Source organism: Mustelus asterias, chromosome 21 (genome assembly GCF_964213995.1).
Source record: "Mustelus asterias chromosome 21, sMusAst1.hap1.1, whole genome shotgun sequence".
Taxonomy (NCBI): Eukaryota; Metazoa; Chordata; class Chondrichthyes; order Carcharhiniformes; family Triakidae; genus Mustelus; species Mustelus asterias.
Genome location: NC_135821.1, coordinates 71,124,861 through 71,145,103, shown reverse-complemented (window position 1 = coordinate 71,145,103; position 20,243 = coordinate 71,124,861). Strand labels below are relative to the sequence as shown.

At 46.3% G+C, this 20,243-nt stretch overlaps 1 protein-coding gene across 1 annotated transcript in view; it reads left to right on the top strand.

Annotated features, from left to right (window-relative positions):
- The first annotated feature begins 4,815 nt into the window (after window positions 1–4,815).
- LOC144509400 (putative transmembrane protein 244) overlaps window positions 4,816–20,243 on the top strand; it is a 36,467-nt gene continuing 21,039 nt past the window's right edge. The window contains exon 1 of the mRNA XM_078238221.1: window positions 4,816–4,944. Within this exon, the coding sequence (XP_078094347.1) occupies window positions 4,912–4,944 (33 nt within the window). The 5' untranslated portion in view covers window positions 4,816–4,911. The remainder of the gene's footprint in view (window positions 4,945–20,243) is intronic.

Below are 20,243 nucleotides of genomic sequence, written 5' to 3'. Positions count from 1 at the left end.
GCTCATTTTGGGTTCTGCCAGGGTCCCTCAGCTCCTGACCTCATTACAGCCTTGATCTTAACATGGACAAAAGAGCTGAAATCCAGAGGTGAGGTGAGAGTGATTGCCCTTGGCATCAAGGCGGCATTTGACCGATTGTGGCATCAAAGAGCCCCAGCAAAACTGGAGTCAATGGGAATCGGGGGGAAACTCTCCAATGGTTGAATTCATACCTGGCATAAAGGAAGATGATTGTGATAGTTGGAGGCCAATCATCTCAGTCCAAGGACATTGCTACAGGAGTTCCTCAGGTTAGTGTCCTAGGCTCAACCATCTGCAGCTGCTTCAGCAATGACCTTCCCTCCATCATAGGGTCAGAAGTGGGGATGTTTTCTGATGATTACACAATGTTCAATATCATTCACTGCTTACGTACAGAAGTAGTCCATATCCATAGGCAGAAAGACGTGGACAACATTTAGGCATGAATTAATAAGTGGGGAGTCACATTTACAAGTGCCAGACAGTGACCATCACCAAGAAGAGAGAATTAAATCACCTCCCCTTAACATTCATTGGCATTACCATCACTGAATCCCCAATTATTAACATCCTGGGGGTTACCATTGACCAGAAATGACCAGAAACTGGTCTAGCCATATAAATATTGTGGTTACAAGAACAAGTCAAAGGCTAGGAATCCTGCGGTGAGTAAGTCAGCTCCTGACTCTCCAAAGCCTGTCCACCATCTATAAGGCACAAGTCAGGAATGTGGTGGAATACTCTCCAGTTGTTTGGTTGAGTGCAGCTCCAACAGCACTCTAGAGGCTTGACAGGGCCGGGTTTGCCATTGTCGTTTCCAGTGCTTAGGTTGATCCTTGGTGGTCTGTTCAGTGTCATTTCTCTTTTTAGACATTGTGGCGGTTTGATATGACAAAGTAGCTTGCTAGGGCATTTCAGAGAGTGTTTGAGAGGCAACCAATCTGTTATGTTTGGAGTCACATGTAGACCAGACCAGGTAAAGTCACATTAGTGAACCAGATGGGTTTTCAGGATAGTCTCAGGATAAAGGATTAGGACTGAGATGAAGATAAATTTCTTCATTAAGAAATCTTTAGAATTTTCTATGGAGTTGGTGACTATGGTCAGGTCTGAGATTGATAGAACTTTTGGACACCGATGGAATCAATGGATGGAATTTCCAGCCCTTCACACCAGTGGGATCTTCCAGTCCCGCTAATGTGAATGGAAATTTCAATGGCTCACTGGCCCCGCCCTAGGTTTCTCTGGCAGGAGTGGCTGGAAATTTCAAGCTAATGTATTTATGAGATAAGGAAAGAAGATGGAGTTGATGTAGAAGATAATACAAGATCTAATTGAATGGTGAAACAGTCTCATGGGCCCACGTGGCTTACTCTAGCTACGAAAGGAAAGATGTTAGCACGGCTGCCTCACAATGCCAGGGACCCACATTCAATTCCCAGCTTGGGTCAATGTCTGTGCAGAGTCTGCACGTTCTCCCCGTGTCCGCGTGGGTTTCCTCCAGGTGCTCCGGTTTCCTCCCACAGTCGGAAAGATGTGCTGGTTAGGTGCCTTGACCATGCTAAATTCTCCCTCATTGAACCTGAAGTGTGACAGTAACTTCATTGCAGTGTTAATGTAAGATTAGATGTGACAATAATAAATAAACTTAAACTTCCTCTGAGGTGCTGGCGGGGTTCCTGGGGGGGGAGTCGCTGGCTCCTGAGGACCCGGCCTAATTGGGTGCTGCTCTTGCTAGAGTAGTCGCATGTTTCAGTGCAAAGGAGGGACAAGTATCTGAGCAGCTGGGAACTTACTTGAGAAAGATCATCTGAAGATTATGGATCCTCACTTCTGTGGCACACGCTGACCTCAGTCACTCCGAGCTCCATCGTGCGCTCCTTGAAGGCGATCAGGAGATGTAATTGAGTTTAGATGGAATTGAGTTTAGAAATCGAGAGATAATGCTGCAGCTGTATAGGACCCTGGTCAGACCCCCCCTGGAGTACTGTGCCCAGTTCTGGTCGCCTCATTACAGAAAGGATGTGGAAGCCATAGAAAGGGCGTAGAGGAGATTTACAAGGATGTCGCCTGGATTAGGTGGCATGCCTTATGAGGATAGGTTGAGAGAGCTAGGTCTTTTCTCCTTGGAGAAGCGAAGGATGAGAGGTGACCTGATAGAGGTGTATAAGATGTTGAGAGGTATTGATAGAGTGGATTCTCAGAGGCTTTTACCCAGGGCTGAAATGGTTGCCACAAGAGGTCACAGGTTTAGGGTGCTGGGAAGTAGGTACAGAGGAGATGTTAGGGGTAAGTTTTTCACTCAGAGGGTGGTGGGTGCGTGGAATCGGCTGCCGGTAGTGGTGGTGGAGGCGGATTCGATAGGGTCGTTTAAGAGACTTTTGGATAAGTTCATGGAAATTAGTAAGATAGAGGGTTATAGGTAAGCCTAGTAGGTAGGGACATGTTCGGCGCAACTTGTGGCTGAAGGGCCTGTTTGTGCTGTAGCTTTTTTATGTTCTATGTTCTAATTCAAGAATGTCCCCGCTGTCTTTTCCCACTCCCTTCTGTTATGGGCCATCTTCTCCTCTGAGGTCAAAAAGGGGGTGATTGAAAGACTGATAGCTGGCAGAATTGTAAAGCTATCAAATGAATATTGGTTATAATGCAAAATTACAAAAGTTTATTTAGTTATTAGTCACAAGTAAGGCTTACATTAACACTGCAATGAAGTTCCTGTGAAATTCCCCAGTCGCCATACTCTGGCGCCTGTTTGGGTCAATGCACCTAACCAGTACATCTTTCAGACTGTGGGAGGAAATCAGAGCACCCGGAGGAAACTCACGCAGACACGGGGACAACGTGCAGACTCCACACAGACAGTGACCCAAGCCGGCAATCGAACCCAAGTTCCTGGTGCTGTCAGGCAGCAGTGCTAACCACTGTGGCATCTCAAAGAACCATTTTTAAAAGCTTGTATGTGCTGCACTATTTGAACTATACTTATCTTCCATTGGCACTCAATGTCTCACCATGGTAGATGTTAGCCGCCCGTTACTTTTGATTCCATTAAAATAAAAGTGATAGAAAATGGAATAAACTTAACTTCGTCATAGCATCAGAGTGTTTTTAAAGTCACATTTTAAACAATGGTTACCTAAGCAAAAGCAGCAATTGATTTTCACAAAAAAAAAGCAAAGAATAAAGGATTCGTTGATCTGGCTAGATGAGATTAATTGAGAATGTGTCTCTTTAGAAGTTAATTCAGACCAAAATAGGAAAAAACCAGCACCCCTGGTACCAGTTCCATTTTAGAATTAACAAAACTCATTCAGCACATGAAAACAGAAAATGGAAAAACACAACGGCCAGAATTTTACCGTCCCGACAGCCACGGGAATCGGAGCAGGCGAGGAGCAGAGCATGGGAAGGTCCGTTGACCTTGGGCAGAATTTTATGGTTTTGGGACGAACGAGGCTGTAAACTCCCGCCCAGCAGGTCTGACATCAACGACGTCAAAAGGAAACAAGAGTTAACACTTTAAGATAATATAAGTCTTCATTGGACTCAAAATATTGACCAGAATTTTCCAGCCATTCACACCAGTGGGATCTTCTAGTGCTTGCTCTCGGAGGCAAATACAGAATTGTCATTCCCATTGAGAAACCGGTCTTTAACAACAAGTAACTAGGTAAGTCTATCATGTTATGATTGATTTCAGGGTTATCCCACCAGACTCCAGTTGTGGTCTCACCTAGGTTCTGCACAATTCCAACAAGACTCCTTTACTCCTGAACTCAAATCATCTTGTAATTAGGACCATTTGCCTTCCTAATTGCTCTTTGCTCCTCTATGTTAGATTTCAGTGACTTATGATGAAGGACACCAAGCTCCCTTTGGATATCTAAACTTCCCAATCTATCACCATTTAAGAAATACTCTGCAAATCTGTCCCTTCTACCAAAGTGGATAACTTTGTCCACATTATATTTCTTCTGCCGTGTTCTTGCCCACTCATTCAGCCTGTCTAAATCTCTTTGAAACCTCTTTGTATCCTCCTCGCAACTCACATTCACACCAGGTTTTGTGTCATTGGCAAATATTAGAAATATCACATTTGATTCTCACATCCACATCATTGATATAGATTGTGAACAATTGGAGGCCAAGCACTGATCTTTGCAGTACTCTGCTAGTCACAGCCCGCCAAACCAAGAATGGTCTATTTATTCCTGCTTGCTGTTTTCTGTCGTTAACCAATCCTAAATCCATGCCCCCAATTCTCGGAGCTCTAATTTTGCTCATTAATCTCCTGTGTGGGACTTTATCAAAAACCTTCGAAAAATCTAGAAGAACCATATTAACGTGACTCTGCCTTTTTTTAAAAACGTGTTCACATCGATCCCCCACAATTTTCCTACTCAGAATATGGCCAAAATTTACCGTCCCGCCCGCCACGGGAATCGGAGCGGACGAGGGATGGACCATGGAAAGATCCGTTGGTCTTGGGCGGGATTTTACGGTTTCAGGATGAGCGTGGCTGTAAAATCCCGCTGGATATATCCCCAGTCAAAACAGGCACCTAAATGAACAGAAGAATATGAGTCATGTGGACTTGAAACGTTAACTCTGTTTCTCTCCACAGATGCTGCCAAAACTGCTGGATTTATCCAGCTTTTTCTGCTTTTCCCGGGTGTCTATGATGCTGTGCGAGGAATGGGATGAGATGGTTTTAGAAATGAGGTCCCTTTTTCTTTTTGATCTGTGGTGGGCGCTGTTTTTCTCTTTGAGTTGAGCACATCCGCGGCAGACACACAGGAATCTGGAAGCAAAATGGAAAAGAATAACTGTGGGAAAGAATGACCCTGGGAGGGACGACCCAGACTCTCCTAAATTAATATATACTTTTACATGGCCTTTAAGGGCAGAATCGCTGGAACTCAGGTATGCGTTTGGGATACGGATTATTTGCTGTTCATGTTGAGATCAGGATGGAGGATGAAGCGTAGACACTGATCCTGTCCGTGGCGGAAGTAAATGTTTCACATTTCCTTGTCGGAACACAACAGCTGAACAAATGAATAACCCGACTTCTCCCCATTGTGTGTCAGAGACACAGTAACAACAGGTTAATCGTACCTTTAACTAACCCTGCAATTTATGAAAATACAAGCAATATTATTTCCTAAATATATTGAGAGAAAGACGGGTTGCAACAAATTGCGTTATATTCGCAAGGCATAAACACCGAATACAGGGTTTTCGAACCAGTATTTGCCTCCTGAGATATTAACGAGAATTAATATTTTACGTTAGTCACCGGCACACACACAAACAAAACACTAGATGTTTGCAAAATCTATTTTTTATTTTTCAAACGTGTAGAATTGCCTAGGCTGTCGGTTAAGACAATGTTCTGAGTAAGAATATATTATTAACGTCAATATGTGCTCTAAGCGTTTCTTTACTACCTTTCCAGGGAGTCTAAACATTATTTCACATTTCCATTGAAATTACAAACAGAGGAAATCTTAACTAAAGCATTCACAAAAACCTATAAAACCTAAATTAAAGAAACAGCGAGTTTATTAATCGTTATCTTGCAAATGTAGTACAACTTCATTAGATGGTATATAAAGATATGCAAAAATATAGTGTGCCCAGAGAGGCTGTTGATATTTAAGTTTTGGAAACAGTATGGGTGGCCAAGGGCATTCAGTTGCAACTCTGGTTAGTCCATATAATCCCTACAGTGCAGAAGGTGGCCATTCAGCCCATTGAACCTGCACCTACAACAATCCCACCCAAACCCTATCCCTGTAACCCCACCTATTTACCTTGCTAATCCCTCTGACACTGAGGCTGTTGATATTTAAGTTTTGGAGACAGTACTGTAGCTCAGTGGCTGTAAAGCACTTTAAATTCTCCCAAGGTTTTGAAAGGCACTGTGTAAATGCAAATCCTTATTTTCCTGCCTTTGCCATGTGCTTATCTGGCTTTCCTTTAAATACATCTCTTATTCACCTCAACTTCTCCTTGTGATAGCCTGTTACACATTGTAAAATCACTCTTTGAGTAAGTAAGTTTCTCCTCAATTCCTTATTAGATTTATTGGTGATTATCTTATTTTTAAGGTGTCATGTTCTGGTTTCCTCCACAAATGAAAAACATTTTTTCTTCATCTACCCTGTCAAACCTTTCATAATCTTAAAGACTTCGATCAGTTCACTCCTCTTTCCTAGCGATCCACCTCGGAAACTGAACATTTGTGTTGTTGGAGTATACCTATTTTAATTGACAGACTGTTTGCGATAGAATCACAATATTAGTTTAGTATTAATAATGCCAAATTATAGGATATACGGTTTATTGTTCCTTCCCATTACTTGAACTCTGTGCAATTTTCCCAGCAAAATACTGCCTCATTATTCCTGTCAGATGAAGTTAAGACAGGTGGATAGCTGCTTGCACCCTGATTATCGCTGTGTGTTCTTGGACCAAGATGTCAGTTGTAGCTCAGTGTCAGTACTCTCTCTGAGTCAGGAGGTAAGAATTGAGCGACACTGCAGAAACATAGAAACATAGAACAGTACAGCACAGAACAGGCCCTTCGGCCCATGATGTTGTGCCGAGCTTTATCTGAAACCAAGATCAAGCTATCCCACTCCCTATCATCCTGGTGTGCTCCATGTGCCTATCCAATAACCGCTTAAATGTTTCTAAAGTGTCTGACTCCACTATAACTGCAGGCAGTCCATTCCGCACCCCAACCACTCTCTGCGTAAAGAACCTACCTCTGATATCTTTCCTGTATCTCCCACCACGAACCCTATAGTTATGCCCCCTTGTAATAGCTCCATCCACCCGAGGAAATAGTCTTTGAACGTTCACTCTATCTATCCCCTTCATCATTTTATAAACCTCTATTAAGTCTCCCCTCAGCCTCCTCTGCTCCAGAGAGAACAGCCCTAGCTCCCTCAACCTTTCCTCATAAGACCTACCCTCCAAACCAGGCAGCATCCTGGTAAATCTCCTCTGCACTCTTTCCAGCGCTTCCACATCCTTCTTATACATCTGTCCTATATCTCTCACCCCTCAATTTAAAGCTATGTCCCCTCGTGCTAGCCATCACCATCCGAGGAAAAAGGCTCTCACTATCCACCCTATCTAATCCTCTGTTCATCTTGTATGCCTCTATTAAATCACCTCTTAACCTTCTTCTCTCTAACGAAAACAACCTCAAGCCCCTCAGCCTTTCCTCATACGATTTTCCCACCATACCAGGCAACATCCTGGTAAATCTCCTCTGCACTCTTTCCAACACTTCCACATCTTTCCTATAATACGGCGACCAGAACTGTACGCAATACTCCAAATGCGGCCGCACCAGAGTTTTGTACAGTTGCAGCATGACCTCCTGGCTCCGAAACTCAATCCCTCTACCAATAAAAGCTAACACACCGTATGCCTTCTTAACAACCCTATCAACCTGGGTGCCAACTTTCAGGGATCTATGCAGATGGACACCCAGATCCCTCTGTTCATCCACACTACCAAGTATCTTACCATTAGCCCAGTACTCTGTATTCCTATTACTCCTTCCAAAGTGAATCACCTCACACTTTTCCACATTAAACTCCATTTGCCACCTCTCAGCCCAGCTCTGCAGCTTATCTATGTCCCTCTGTAACCTGCCACTTCCCTCCGCACTGTCTACAACTCCACCGACTTTAGTGTCATCCGCAAATTTACTAATCCATCCTTCCACGCCCTCATCCAGGTCATTAATAAAAATGACAAACAGCAGTGGCCCCAAAACAGATCCTTGCGGTACACCACTAGTAACTGAACTCCAGGATGAATATTTCCCATTAACCACCACCCTCTGTTTTCTTACAGCTGGCCAATTCCTGATCCAAACCACTAAATCACCCTCAATCCCATGTGTCCGTATTTTCTGCAAAATTTTCCTCGCAGAATTAAACTAGACATTACAAATTGTTTATCCTGGCATTAAGTGATTCTATGCTTTCATTTTAACATTGCAAGATGAAATCTTACAAATTGCTTAAGGAGACGATTTGGTCCATTACTGGTGTTGTTTCTTTAACTGGTGTAGTGTCCTCAGCTCACTTTTCTGTTCTTCCCTATATCCTCTTTGATTTTTGAAGTATAAATAATTAAAGGTGGACATCTTGGACACTAAGGGGCAGTTTAGCCTGGCCAATCCACCTAACCTGCACATTTTTGGGCTGTGGGAGAAAACTGGAGCACCCGGAGGAAACCCACGCAGACACGGGGAGAACATGCAGACTCCGCACAGAGTCATACAGGTGAAGAGGGCACTTGATGAAGCTCATACCTCCACCATGCTGTGTTAGCTTATTGTTATTATAATTACACACCTGTTTCTTGATGCTTTTCCTCGCCTGGTTGATGCTGTGTAACTATAAAGCTGTAAAAAGATACATTTTTATTAAGAGCACTCGGTGGGGGAGGGGGGCATCAGGCCAATCCACATCCAAAAACCTGATCTGAAAACTCTGCTGACATTTTGGCAACTGTGACAATTTGTACCACAACAGCTGAGACAATCCACAACATTCTAAAACAATCCACAAAACAATGCGCAGCTTTCTAAAAGGAAATGTCAATTTGCCCTATCTGCCAATGTTAATTGACCCTTTAAAAAAAGTAGAGTAAGAAGTCTCACAACACCAGGTTAAAGTCCAACAGGTTTATTTGGTAGCCTAGGCAGGAGTGTTCTTTTCCTGTCGGGGAATACTTCAGCGGTCACGGGCATTCAGCCTCTGATTTTCGGGTAAGCGTTCTCCAAGGCAGCCTTCGCGACACACGACAACGCAGAATCGCTGAGCAAAAGCTGATAGCCAAGTTCCGCAGACATGAGGACGGCCTCAACCAGAATCTTGGGTTCATGTCACACTATCTGTAACCCCCACGACTTGCCTGGGCTTGCAAAATCTTACTAACTCTCCTGGCTGGAGACAATACACATCTCTTCAACCTGTGCTTAACCCTCTCTCCACTCACATTGTCTGTACCTTTAAGACTTGATTACCTGTAAAGACTCGCATTCCAACCATTATCTTGTAAATTGAGTTTGTATCTATATATGTCCTGTTTGTGGACAGAACTCCCACTCACCTGATGAAGGGGCAGCGCTCCGAAAGCTTGTGGCTTGTGCTACCAAATAAACCTGTTGGACTTTAACCTGGTGTTGTGAGACTTCTTACTGTGTTCACCCCAGTCCAACGCCGGCATCTCCACATCATGGCCTTTAAAAAAAATACAGGACCTGGATCTGCACTGTTCTTGAAAGCTAATCAGTGCGTCCTTGGGCCATGCACTATGGACTGAACTTCATAGGGAAGTGTTGGGGGCGGACTACTCATCACCCCCTCTCCCTCTCACCCCCCCCTTCTCTCCCGCCAGCCCTCTCCCTCCCACCAGCCCCCTCCCTCTCACCAGCCCCCTCCCTCCCGCCAGCCCTCTCCCTCCCTCCCGCCAGCTCTCTCCCTCCCTCTCGCCAGCCCTCTCCCTCCCTCCTGCCAGCTCTCTCCCTCCCTCCCGCCAGCCCCCTCCCTCTCTCCCGCCAGCCCCCTCCCTCCCTCCCGCCAGCCCCCTCCCTTCCTCCCACCAGCTCTCTTCTGACATGCCCTCCTGAGTCCCCGGCTCAGCTTCTGCATCTCCAGCAGCTTTGTGAGAACTAAATCCAGCGGCTTGCCATTTGTCTGGGGGCCAACTGTTTCCTCGCATTCGGCAGACCTCTGCCCGCTCGATCCCTCGGACAGTCCTGCCTCCATCTGATGTGCATCAGTAGCTGTGTGGCACTCACCAGAAAGTGATCCCTGTCTCCTAGTGCCACCCACCGAGATGTGTGTCTCTGCTGCTGGGTGGTGTGGGTGATGCCTGTGATACCTGGTTGGTTCTTTCCACAGAGCTTTCTGGGCAGCACGGTGGCACAGTGGTTAACACTGCTGCCTCACAGCGCCAGGGACGTGGGTTCAATTCCCGGCTTGGGTGACTGTCTGTGCGGAGTTTGCACATTCTCCCCGTGTCTGCGTGGGTTTCCTCCGGGTGCTCTGGTTTCCTCCCACAGTCCAAAAGACATGCTGGTTAGGTGCATTGACCTGAACAGGCGCCAGAGTGTGGTGACCTAGGGGAATTTCACAGTAACTTCATTGCAGTGTTAATGTACGCCTACTATGACAATAATAAATAAACTTAAACTTCCTCCGGGGTGCTGGCAGGGTTCCCGGGGTGGGGGGGGAGGATGCGGGGGATGCCGGCTCCTATGGGGCTGGCCTCATTGGGTGTTGCTCCTGCTTGAGAAGTCACATGGTTCAGTGCAAAGGAGGGACAAATATCTGGGCTGCTGGGAACTTACTTGGGAAAGATCATCTGAAGGTTGTGGATCCTCACTTCTGTGGCGCATGCTGACCTCAGTCACTCCGAGCTCGCCTGGGTGCTTCCTGAGAGCTCCATCGCGCGCTCCCTGAAGGCGGTCAGGAGATGCAATTCGGGAATGTCCCCACCTGTCTTCTCCCACTCCCTTCTATTTTGGGCCATCCTCTCCTCTGAGGTCAAAAAGAGGATGATTGAGTGGCTGGTAGCTAGCTGGGGGGTGGGGGGGGGGGGAGGGGGGTGAAGGGGGGGGTGGAGGCAGGAGCAGATGGTGTATGCTGGCACCATGCCTCGCCAGGTAGGGATTGTGACAGGGGATGTCAGAGGGATTTGGGGATGATGCTTGGGGGTAGGGGGGGATTTGGTGCTGGACAGCTGCGGGGTGTCAGGGCATTGAGTGATGTGGCTGTTCCAGATGTGACAGACGGGACTGATGTCAGGACGAGACGGATGGACACTCGCCCTTGCAGCCCGAATGAGGTTGTTCATCTTCTTCTGGCATTGGCTGCCGGTCCTCAGTGTCAGGCCACGGGCATTGACTGCAGCAGCCACCACATCTCAGGCTGCTCCATTGTCGTTTGGCCTCTCAGGGGTACAGGCTAGCCCGCCTCTCCTTCACGGCGTCCAGAAGCTGTCCTAGGTCTCCCTCCGTGAAGGTGGAGCTTATCTCCGTGCTGTCATCCTCCTGGCTGTTCCCCCTGTTAACGGCGCACAGCTGTGGCCAGTTTGGGTGAGTCACATGCCTGGGGTTTCCACAGCGATGGGTTTCACGTGGTGGCTCTCTCAGTGCGCTAAGTGTGGGCCAATTGCGGTGAGGAGCGTGCTGCAAAGACTGACGCAGATCGCACCATTATCCCACCGTTATGATCATGAAACCACGATCTTACCCGCTCACTGTGCCAGTCAATTGGTGCAGTGAGCTGGTAAGGTTGCAAGAGGTCAAACATCCGGTTGAGCCGGGCACAAACCGATTTTTCACCGCATGCCATTTTCTAGCCCTGTTTTGCCGGCGAGATCGTCTTATTGCTCAGAAAGAGCTGAAAGCCGATTTCCCCGATGGCGTTGTCCGGGCTCACTTACCCCCTCTCCGGTCAGTCCTCACACTGGCAATAATCTCAGCTGGTCTGCACCAGCTTACATCACATATGGTGGCTTCGCGGGGGGGGATCGGAGGACATTGAAGTACCCAGGTGATTGGGAGCATGGCTGGCTGGGCAGTGCCCTAGGGCAGTGCCAACCTGGCACTATGTACTGGGCACCCAGGCACTGTCCACCAGGCACCAAATCTGTGCCAGGACAATGTCATGGGGTTGGGACCTGATAGGGGGCGGAGCCTGAGTTGGGGGTGTGGTTATGACAGGGTGGTGAAGAGGAGAGCTCTGCAGGTGCTGGGAGGTCTCCCACTTCACTGGGAGATCGGGGCACCTGTGCAATGGCTCCCCAAGTAGTCTGCAGCCGGCTTCACTAGTGAGCTTAGGCTCTGCCCTCCCCACTGGTGAGAATCACACTTCGTCCAAAAACTGACAGAGTGCCATATGATTGCATTTTCACACTCGTGATGTCCGGGGGAATGGGTGGGAGTGACAGATCTCCTGATGCACTGTGTACACAGTAGTGCCCCTTGAGTTCAGTGTGAATCGGCTCTGCCCACCCCCCCTGCTGGCGGGAATCACATCTGGGCTTGATACTGGGTTTTCTTTAAGAGACTATGACAAGAATTTTACTGCCTCGCCCACCCGAGGCTCATAAGATCCCGCCCGAGGCCAATGGAGAAAGCCGTTCTGTGAGCTTCGCCCGCCCCAGAATTGGCAGTAAAATTCCAGCATATGTATTGCTAAAAACTTCTGCCAAATACAAAGACTCGCGAAATTCAGTATCCTGGTTAAAGACATATCTTTATATAACCAATGATCGCTGGGAGAGATGGCCTTGGGCAGTCCAACACCTCTCTAAAGAGAAGGCCTGAGCATTCCAACACCACTCTGAGGCTACAATGTAATAGATCAATTATACATTTCTCAAGAATTACTTTTCTCACCTTTCCGTAATGAACCAGTCATCATTTGGACACCTGCTTCTCCACTCTGGGGTTGAGTGACCGCCAACTATTGTTGTTCTTGATGTAGATGGGGTTCAAGTTATATATTGACTTGAACTCATGCCCAGGTTCCATTCCAATTCTGATGTCTTCTAAATCCAATTTTATTCCCTCAATCAAATCCTGGGACAACAAATCACATGCCCATCCCCAGCTCTGCGCATCAGTGGCATTAACTAATCCTTGATTGGTAATAGCTAGGGCTCTTATCAGTCCTTACCCCTGCGTTTTGATGGCTGTCAAGGTGTGCTGTGTTCCATGTGCATTGTACCACAATCCTTTTGATGTTTCATCCATCACCCAGGATGCATTGTTATTTGTCTCATGAGTTTACTGATGAGTTACTATTTCCAAAGAGTCCTCCTATATTCCCTATAAGGTTCCTTCTTCACCTTCTAGCCTCCTTATTCCAGGGGCAATTGAGTTTTATAATCTCTGAAAACTTGCTTTAACCAATCTCTAGTTTATTTGATTGAACTTGGGTGGCTTAAACATTGTCTTTGTAATACTGTTAGTAGGCAGGTTATGTCATGGAGCGCAGTGATGGATCCTGCCAGCTACTCCACTGTAAGGGAGGAATAAATAACCCTCCAATTCCACAAAGACCAAAGGAGACTTAAGTCTCTTTCACCGGTTTATTTGAGCATATTCTGGAGAAGTTATACCCATATAAGATCATATAATCATAGAATCTACAGTGCAGAAGGAGGCTATTTGGTTCATCGAGGCTGCACCGACAACCGTCCCACCCAGGTCCTGTCCTCACAACCCCCCATATTTACACTCCAAATCCCCCTGACACTAAGGGGCAAATTATTGTGGCCAATCAACCTAACCCGCATATCTTTGGACTCTGGGAGGAAACCGGAACATCCGGAGGAAACCCACGCAGACACGGGGAGAATGTGCAAACTCCACAGAGACAGTGATCCGAGGCCGGAATTGAACCTGGGTCCCTGGCACTGTGAGGCAGCAGTGCTAACCACTGTGCTACCGTGCCACCTCAGATGGAGTACAAGTTCCCTGAAGAACTACAGAACATCAGTTTTACACTGAGATATAGATAATTTGCATTAAGTTACACAGTCTCATTCAATTATCTCTCTCCAGTTGTGTCTGGCTACGTACATACAACTAGGTTACTTCATTACGTTTCTAAGCACGTACAAGTGATTATAACATCTAATCACTACCCATGGCGCGTAGGCATAATATTTTAACCTTCCCTACTCTAATAACACATGACTACTTGTGGTTAGTCCATCTTCCTCTGTTCATTCTTTCTGTTTCTACACTTTAGTTTAACCCCTTCAGTTCCCCTCTTTTGCCCTCTGCAAACGTACAAGCAGGCCAATTGCCAATGTTGAGAATTCCTTCTTTTGTTCTTCCCCTGGCTAGTGATCCAGACACAAAGAGGAATCCTAAACTGCTGAATGGTATAAATTAACCTTTCTCTAATCCCCTGGGTAGTGCTCATAGTGAATACTGGGGCATATCCCCTGTGTTGCCATTTGGTATTCCCTTAAAACCCTTTGTTTATAATGAAACAAAATGATTGTCCATAATAAGACTATTACACTGAATGTAGTCAATAATATCCGGAGTATTTCCTGCCAAATTATTAACTGATGTGCAGTTGAGTATTTTGGTCGCTCATTGAGTAGCCACGTCTACTTGGATACGTCCGCGGGTGATTTGCTCCTCTGATGCCGATGTGTATTGGTGTGCTATCTCTGTAACCTGTTGCCTGGCCATCCATGCTATCTTGCCTGGGATTTTATCTGTAAATTCAGTATCATTCCACCAGGGCTGAACACATATCCTCTTGCTTGAGCAGGCAGATGGCAATCACCCTAAAGGAGGGAATCAGTTACTTAGAGCCATAGAGTCATATAGTGCAGAAAGGCCCTTCAGCCCATCGAGTCTGCACCAACAATATCTACTACTAAAGGCGTGCTAACCCCATTTTCTTGCACTTGTCCCATATCCTTGAATGTTATGATATTTCAAGTGTTGATCCAAATATTTTTTAAAGGTTGTAAGATTTCTGGCCTCGCCTACTTCCCAGGCAGTGAATTCCAGATTCTTACCACCCTTCAGTCCTCTGGCACTTCCCCTGTGGGCAGAGAGGCATTAAAAATTTGTGTCAAAGCCCCTGCAATTTCCTGCCTCGCCTCCCACAGCAGCCTGAGATGCAATTCATCTGGGCCTGGGGATTTGTCCATTTTTAAACCCGTCAGAGCTTCTAGTAACGCCTCATTTCCTATGTTAAACTGTGCAAGTTCCTCACAGTTCCTCTTCCTAAATTCTGTACCTATGTTGTTCTTTTCCTAAGTGAAAACCATTGAGAAGTATTCATTTAATACCCTTCCAATATCCTGTGGCTTCACACACAGATTGCCCCCTTGGTCTCTAATGGGCCTTACTTTTCCCTGGTTAACCTCTTTGCTTTAATGTATTTATAAAGTATCTTAGGATTCTCCCTAATCCTGTTTGCAAGTCCTCTTTCATGCCCCTTTTGTTCTGCATTTGATATACATTTCAGCCCCCGGAAAATCACCATTGTCTCGTCTGTTATAAAACATTAAGTTAAAGTTTATTTATCAGTGTCACAAGTAGTGCCATGCACCACCTCGATTGGCAACTGCCCATTACCACATCATCGCCTCAGTGGCCATGGACCCTGCCCATGCCCCCGCATGATCCCCAGTGGCCTACCACATGTTGTACTCTCCCTTCATAGGGTGCAGCACAATGCCTTCTGCACCCCCAATGCAGTTGTGTACTCACTGGGTGTGTGGCGCAAAACCGCCCCTCCAGATGACCGAACGCCCCCCCCCATGGACCCTGATTTCGCAGGTCATTGGTGGCAGCATGTGGCAGACTGGGCTCAGCACTCTGGCGCTCATGTAGAGCATATGTGTGGCTGTGCAAAGGTCCTCATTGAGGGACCCTTGCAATAGAAAGCTGCATGTACCCACCTGGACGTTTGGTGCAAATTGGCTTCCAGTCCAGACAGACGGTACAGATGCCCCCTCCTGACTTTCATGTGACAGGTGACCACTGGGGAGAGCATTGCAGAGTGCATGCAATGTGAGGAGCCGTGTTAACACCTCCAATATTCCCTTGCTTGGGGCAACAACTGCCAGACCTGGTGCTTGTAACTGTTAGTGGGGTCTAGAGTGTCCACAATAAACCACAGTGCCTTTCCAGCAGATGGGTGCCAGGGTGAAAGGTGCTTCATTAGTGGGGTTTGAACTCAACCTCATATGGAATCCCTCGGAGGTCTTTGACCAGGCAGGGAGAATATGCACCACATGAGCCCCATCCCAGCGGTGACTCCTAAGCTGAGAACCCCTGGCTCAGCCTGAGCCCTCCCAAGCCCCTGAGCCCATGGGGGCCCCCTACCACGCACCACAGCCCGGCAGCAGCCGACCTGCCCTCTTGCACCCTGGAAGTTGGTACTGGGCAGTACTCACCTCTTCGCTTGCCCTCGCAACTGTTGCGCCTGAACAACACTTGAAGGGACCAGTAATGCATCATGCCTGTGTCATGTCCCTCAGGAGAGGTGGGAACATTCAGGGAGGGGGAATGATCGTATGCCAAACTCACTAATGAGAACGCAAAGTGGGTGGCACCGGATGCAAAACCGATTTTTAGACCTGCACACTATTTTCCAGGATCGGTGTGACCTGAGCCAGGCACGGCGAGGTGGGAAAATCGCCTCCCATTAGTCAAAGCTGTCCATATGTCACTAACACAATGATGTTTGGGCACAGTGGTGAGCACTGCTGCCTCACAGCGCCAGGGACCTGGGTTCGATTCCCGGCTTGGATCACTGTCTGTGCGGAATCTGCACACACATTCTCCCCATGTCTGCGTGGGTTTCCTCCGGATGCTCCAGCCTCCTCCCATAGTCTGAAAGGCGTGAGGTTAGGTGCATTAGCCGTGCTAAATTCTGCCTCAGTGTACCCGAACAGGCGCCGGAGTGTGGTGACTAGGGGATTTTCACAGTAACTCCATTGCAGTGTTAATGTAAGCCTACTTGTGACACTAATAAATAAACTTAAACTTAATCCTAACTCACTCAATCTCTCCTCAGTTGTGCCATCCCAGGAATCAGTCTGGTAAACCTTCCCTGCACTCCCTCTAGAGCAAGAACATTCTTCCTCAGATAAGGAGACCAAAACTGCACACAATATTCCAGGTGTGGCCTCACCAAGGCCCTGTATAATTGCATCAAGACATCCCTGCTCCTGTATTCAATTCCTCTCGCTATGAAGGCCAACGTACCATTTGCCTTTTTTACTGCCTGCTGCACTTGCATGCTTTCCTTCACTGACTGGTGTACGAGGGCACCCAGATCTCATTGCACATTCCCCTCTCCTAATTTATGGCCATTCAGATAGTAACCTGCTTTCCCGTTTTTGCCACCAAAGTAGATAACCTCACATCATCCAAATTACATTTTATCTGCCATTCATTTGCCCACTCACTCAACTTGTCCAAATCACATTGAAGGATCTCTGAATCCTCCTCGCAGCTCCTCCTCCAACCCAACTTTGTGTCATCCACAAATTTGGAGATATTACATTTAGTTCCCTCATGTAAATCATTAATATATAAAGCAAATAGCTGGGGTCCCAGCACTGATCCATGAGGTACCCCACTAGTCACTGCCTGCCATTTGGAAAAAGACCCGTTTATTCCTACTCTTTGTTTTCTGTCTGCCAACCAGTTTTCTACCCATCTCAATACACGACCCCAATCCCCTGCTCTTTCATTTGACATGCCAATCTCTTTTGTGGGACTTTGCCTTAAGCCTTCTGAAAGTCCAAATAAACCACTTACACTGGCTCCCCCTCATCAACTCTACTAGTTACATCTGCAAAGAATTCCAGTAGATTTCCGGGTCTTTTTCCGGCTGGATGCCTGTGACTAGTGGTGTTCCGCAGGGCTCTGAATTGGGACCTCTGCTGTTTGTGATTTATATAAACGATCTGGAAGAAGGTGTAACTGGGGTGATCAGTAAGTTTGCGGACGACACGAAAATGGCTGGACTTGCAGATAGTGCGGAACATTGTCAGAAGCTACAGAAGGATATAGATAGGCTGGAAATTTGGGCAAAGAAATGGCAGATGGAGTTCAATCCAGATAAATGTGAAGTGATGCATTTTGGTAGAACTAACGTAGAGAGGAGCTATACGATAAATGGCAGAACCATAAAGGGTGTAGATACGCAGAGGGACCTGGGTGTGCAAGTCCACAGATACTTGAAGGTGACGTCACAGGTGGAGAAGGTAGTGAATAAGGCATATGGCATGCTTGCCTTTATAGGACGGGGCATAGAGTATAAAAGTTGGGTCTGATGTTGCAGTTGTATAGAACATTAGTTCGGCCGCATTTGGAATACTGCGCCCAGTTCTGGTCGCCACACTACCAGAAGGACGTGGAGGCTTTAGAGAGAGTGCAGAGGAGGTTTACCAGGATGTTGCCTGGTATGGAAGGGCTTAGTTATGAGGAGAGATTGGGTAAACTGGGGTTGTTCTCACTGGAAAGATTGAGGATGAGGGGTGACCAAATAGAGGTGTATAAAATTATGAAAGGCATAGATAGGGTGAACGGTGGGAAGCTTTTTCCCAGGTTGGTGGTGACGTTCACGAGGGGTCATAGGTTCAAGGTGCGGGGGGGGGGGCGAGGTTTAACACGGATATCAGAAGGACGTATTTTACACAGAGGGTGGTGGGGGCCTGGAATGAATTGCCGGGCAACGTGGTGGAGGCAGACACACTGGGAACGTTTAAGACTTATCTAGATGGCCACATGAACGGAGTGGGAATGGAGGGATACAAAAGAATGGTCTAGTTTGGACCAGGGAGCGGCGCGGGCTTGGAGGGCCGAAGGGCCTGTTCCTGTGCTGTATTGTTCTTTGTTCTTTGTTATTTGTCAACCATGATTTCCCTTTCATAAATCCATGCTGTCTCTGTCCAATCCTGCCACTGATTTCCAACTGTTTTGTGATAAAATCTTTGATAATGGATTCTAGAATTTTCCTCACTACTGACATCAGGTTTATTGGTCTATAATTCCCTGTTTTCTCTCTACAACCCTTTTTAAATAGTAGGCTTACCTCCAATCTGTAGGAACTGTTTCACAGTCTATAGAATCTTGAAGATGACCTCCAATGCATCCACTAGTTCTTGGGCCACTTCCTTAAGTACTCTAGAATGTAGATTATCAGGCCCAGGGGATTTATCGGCTTTCAATCCCATCAGTTTCCCCAATACCATTTCTCTACTAATTCCGATCTCCTTTAATTCCTCCCTCTCTCTAAACCCTGTGTTCCCCAACATTTCTGGTATCTTATATGTATCTTTCTTTATGAAGGTGGAACCAAAGTAGGTCTTCAGTTTGTCAGACATTTCTTTGTTCCCCATTATAAATTCCCCTGTTTCTGACCGTAAGTGATCTGCATTTATCTTCACCAATCTTTGTCTTCTCACATACCTATAGAAACTTTTACAGTCAGTTTTTATGTTCCCTGCAAGCTTACTCACGTACTCTATTTTCTCCTTCTTAATCAGTCCCTTGCACCTCCTTTGCTGAATTTTAATCTGCTCCCAATCCTCAGGTTTGTTGTTTTTCTTGGCCAATTGTATCCCTCTCCCTTGGATCTAATTCTGTTGCTAGTTTCCCTTGTAAGCCATGGTTTGGCCACCTTTCCAGTTTTATTTTGTGCCAGACAGGAATAAACAATTGTTGCAGTTCACCCATGAGCTCCTTGAATGTTTGCCATTGCCTATCCACCGCCATCCCTTTGTGTAACATTTCCCAATCTATCATCGTCAACTCGTGCCTCATACTGTAGTTTCTTTTCCTCATCTCAAAATCAATTACGTCACTCTCCACCCTGATGAAAGATGCTATCATGTTATGGTTGCTCATCCCCAAGGGGTTTTGAATTGCCTGCTCTCCAGTTGGTTCCTCAATGTATTGATCCAGAAATTCCTCCTCTAGGTATAGTGACTAACTTGATTTGCCCAGTCTATATGCAGATTAAAATCACCTATAATGCTCTTTTAGCACATGTATCTCTAATTTCCTCTTTAATGTCATTCACAATATCACCACTACAGTTTAGGGGTCTATATAAGAATCTCTGCTAAAGGTTTTTGCCCTTTGGTGTTTCTCAGAATCGGTTGAATGGATCTGGTGGCCTAACATGTAACCCCCTCTATGTGATTGTGGTGTAATACTCACCCATCGGGAAGGCACGTTCGACCTTTGGCATCCGATGACCCGTCCCGTCCCGTCACCAAATTAAAGTGGGGATTTTTCAAATGGTGCCTGATTCCTTAGAAAACGAAGTACTTTGAAAATTAAATCTCGCAAAGGCAAAATCCTTCAGTTTTTAAAGGGTACCAAGATTTATTAAAAAACATGTGGAACTTACATAGACAGACAAGAACGTAAAACAACGGCCGAAGGGAGATCCTCAGATTGCCAAGCAGCACAGAGTACCACTAAGCCTTCCAAAGATCTCAACTTTGTGCCAAAATTCAATACGATTATTCTTATCTCAGCCTTTCCTACTAATTAGCTTAATTCGATTTCATTGCATATTAAATTGTCAGTCTTTATCACATCAAATCTCTCAATCAATTGCAATACGCCACCCGATTATAGTGAAATTTTTACTGGTCCATCCCAATACCTGATT